Source organism: Odontomachus brunneus, unplaced genomic scaffold (assembly GCF_010583005.1).
Source record: "Odontomachus brunneus isolate Ranch 3 - 2012 unplaced genomic scaffold, Obru_v1 Obru_scaffold_166, whole genome shotgun sequence".
In the NCBI taxonomy this organism is placed as follows: Eukaryota; Metazoa; Arthropoda; class Insecta; order Hymenoptera; family Formicidae; genus Odontomachus; species Odontomachus brunneus.
Window position 1 is genome coordinate 221,426 of NW_022639616.1, and position 1,935 is coordinate 223,360.

General features: G+C 52.5%; 1 protein-coding gene across 1 annotated transcript in view; it reads right to left on the reverse strand.

Annotated features, from left to right (window-relative positions):
• Positions 1–6: 6 nt before the first annotated feature.
• The window catches only part of LOC116851141 (GATA-binding factor C-like), a 160,918-nt gene continuing 158,989 nt past the window's right edge, over positions 7–1,935 (reverse strand). Inside the window, exon 8 of the mRNA XM_032830248.1 lies at positions 7–931. Coding sequence (XP_032686139.1) covers positions 905–931 — 27 coding nt within the window. The 3' untranslated portion in view covers positions 7–904. The remainder of the gene's footprint in view (positions 932–1,935) is intronic.

Sequence of the window (1,935 nt, forward strand, 5' to 3'; positions counted from 1 at the left end):
CTCTCTCTCTCTCTCTCTCTCTCTCTCGCTCTCTCTCTCGTTCTCCCTTTCATCCCGGAATCGATTCCGGGCGATCTCCGGGCGCAAGTTCCTTGCCGAATGACCACGCGAGGTACTCGCACTGCGCCGCGGTGGCCGCTCTCGCCCAGCATCCTCCGAGATGAGCAGGAGCTACCTAAAAGAAGGTCGTCGCTCTGCGGGCGTCTTACGGACACATACACACGCACGCACGCGCGCCTTCACATTCACTCGCGCACTCACTCACTCACTCACGCAAGCACGCACACGCGTCCTCGCATTCGCCCGTCCACGCGCACACGTAATTACATATAAATTCTTGTGTCTATATAATTAATATTTATTTACATGCTATATACGCGTATCTCATATATAAGACTCGACATAGTAGCTGACTTTGTTTGTACTTGGAGCCGGGACTCCGACGGGCCCCGACATGAAACTTTACATATTTACAGGAGCTTCTTCCACTTATATAAGAGAGATCCGACGGACGACGCGCTATCTCGCTCCGTTGCGTGAGACGACCGTGCGACCGATCAGGATCGGCCCACGGTCGACGCGTCCGGGTCTTGAGGGGATAAAACCGCGCGCGCGTCGGGATTTTTCGTGTGTCGTCAGTGATCGATCGTGCTCTCTTACCTAATTAAAAAAGGAGGCCCGCGAGAAAGAGAAGAGGAGCGTTCAGTTCGCTTGTTGTTGTTGCTGCTGCTGCTGCTGCTGCTGCTGCTGTGTTGTCGTCGTCGTCGCTTTATTCCGTTGCGCCTCCCTTCGCGTTTTTTCTCGTCTTTTTTTCGGTTTTTCTTTTTCTTTTCTCTTTTTTATTATTATTACATTACAACGGGGGAGTGGTGGGCTGCGTCCTGAGCTGCTAGTCACTCGCGATTCATGTGTACTCCGATCGCCAGCCGCTCTGTAAGCAGACAAAGGTTTTACCGCTCTTTAGGACGATCCACTTGCTGGTCGCGCGAGCGAAGGCGACATTTGTTTTTCATTCGATTTCGTCGATCACGCTCGATCTAGAGTTCCTCCAGTCGGAACTAGGGCAGAGCATGACGGTTCTCTGATTGGTCTGCATCCTGTCCGCCATTTTTAGGGATGACGTGAGTTGAGAGAGGAGCTCCAAGACCGAAATGACGAAGCACGCTGCAGCTTTCTTCTCCCTCACTCTCTCACTCACACTTCTTCCCTATATATGGCGAACGATGTTCTGACTCCAACTTGAGGAACTCTAATCTGCATTCTGTCCGCCATTTTTAGGGATGACTTCGAGTGGAAGTGAGAAAGAAGCTCCAAAACCGAAATGACGAAGCATGCTGCAACTTTTTCCTCACTTACCTGGTTACTGGCTAGAAAGAAGTCGTTCTTTCTGCTTAGCGATGCGAGGGTAGAAATTGATCGCGTTTCCCGTAAAGTTGCACGAATCGCGCGAAAACCAAGGGCACGCGTCGGGATCTCGCGTCGGATTACCGTCGAGTTTGGCTTGAGTATACGGCGAGTCAGCAAAGTCCGCGCGGTATAGGGAAATCATCCTGATCGATTATCGGCGGCTCGCGGCAATGGTGGTGATCCTTTGGTCAATCGCCGGCGGTGGAGGTAACGATCATCGCGCACTTACCATTGCGTTCGTCGTCAGCTGCAGACCCTGAAGGCTCGGCATGTGATGAGAATGGGAATGCGAATGTGAGTGCGGGTGGATGGGGGGCGGCGCCGGTGGCGCAAATCCTTGATGAAGACCTCCGGCCACGCCGACACCCGTGTGATACATGTAATGCTGCATCGCCGGATGCATCGTGTGATGATGCTGCGACGTACCTGCAACGATAATGAGAGACGCGCGCTCTTTTAATCTCCGCGAGTTTTGCGAGACATATTCTCTCTCTCTCTCTCTCTCTCTCTCTCTCTCTCTCTCTCTCT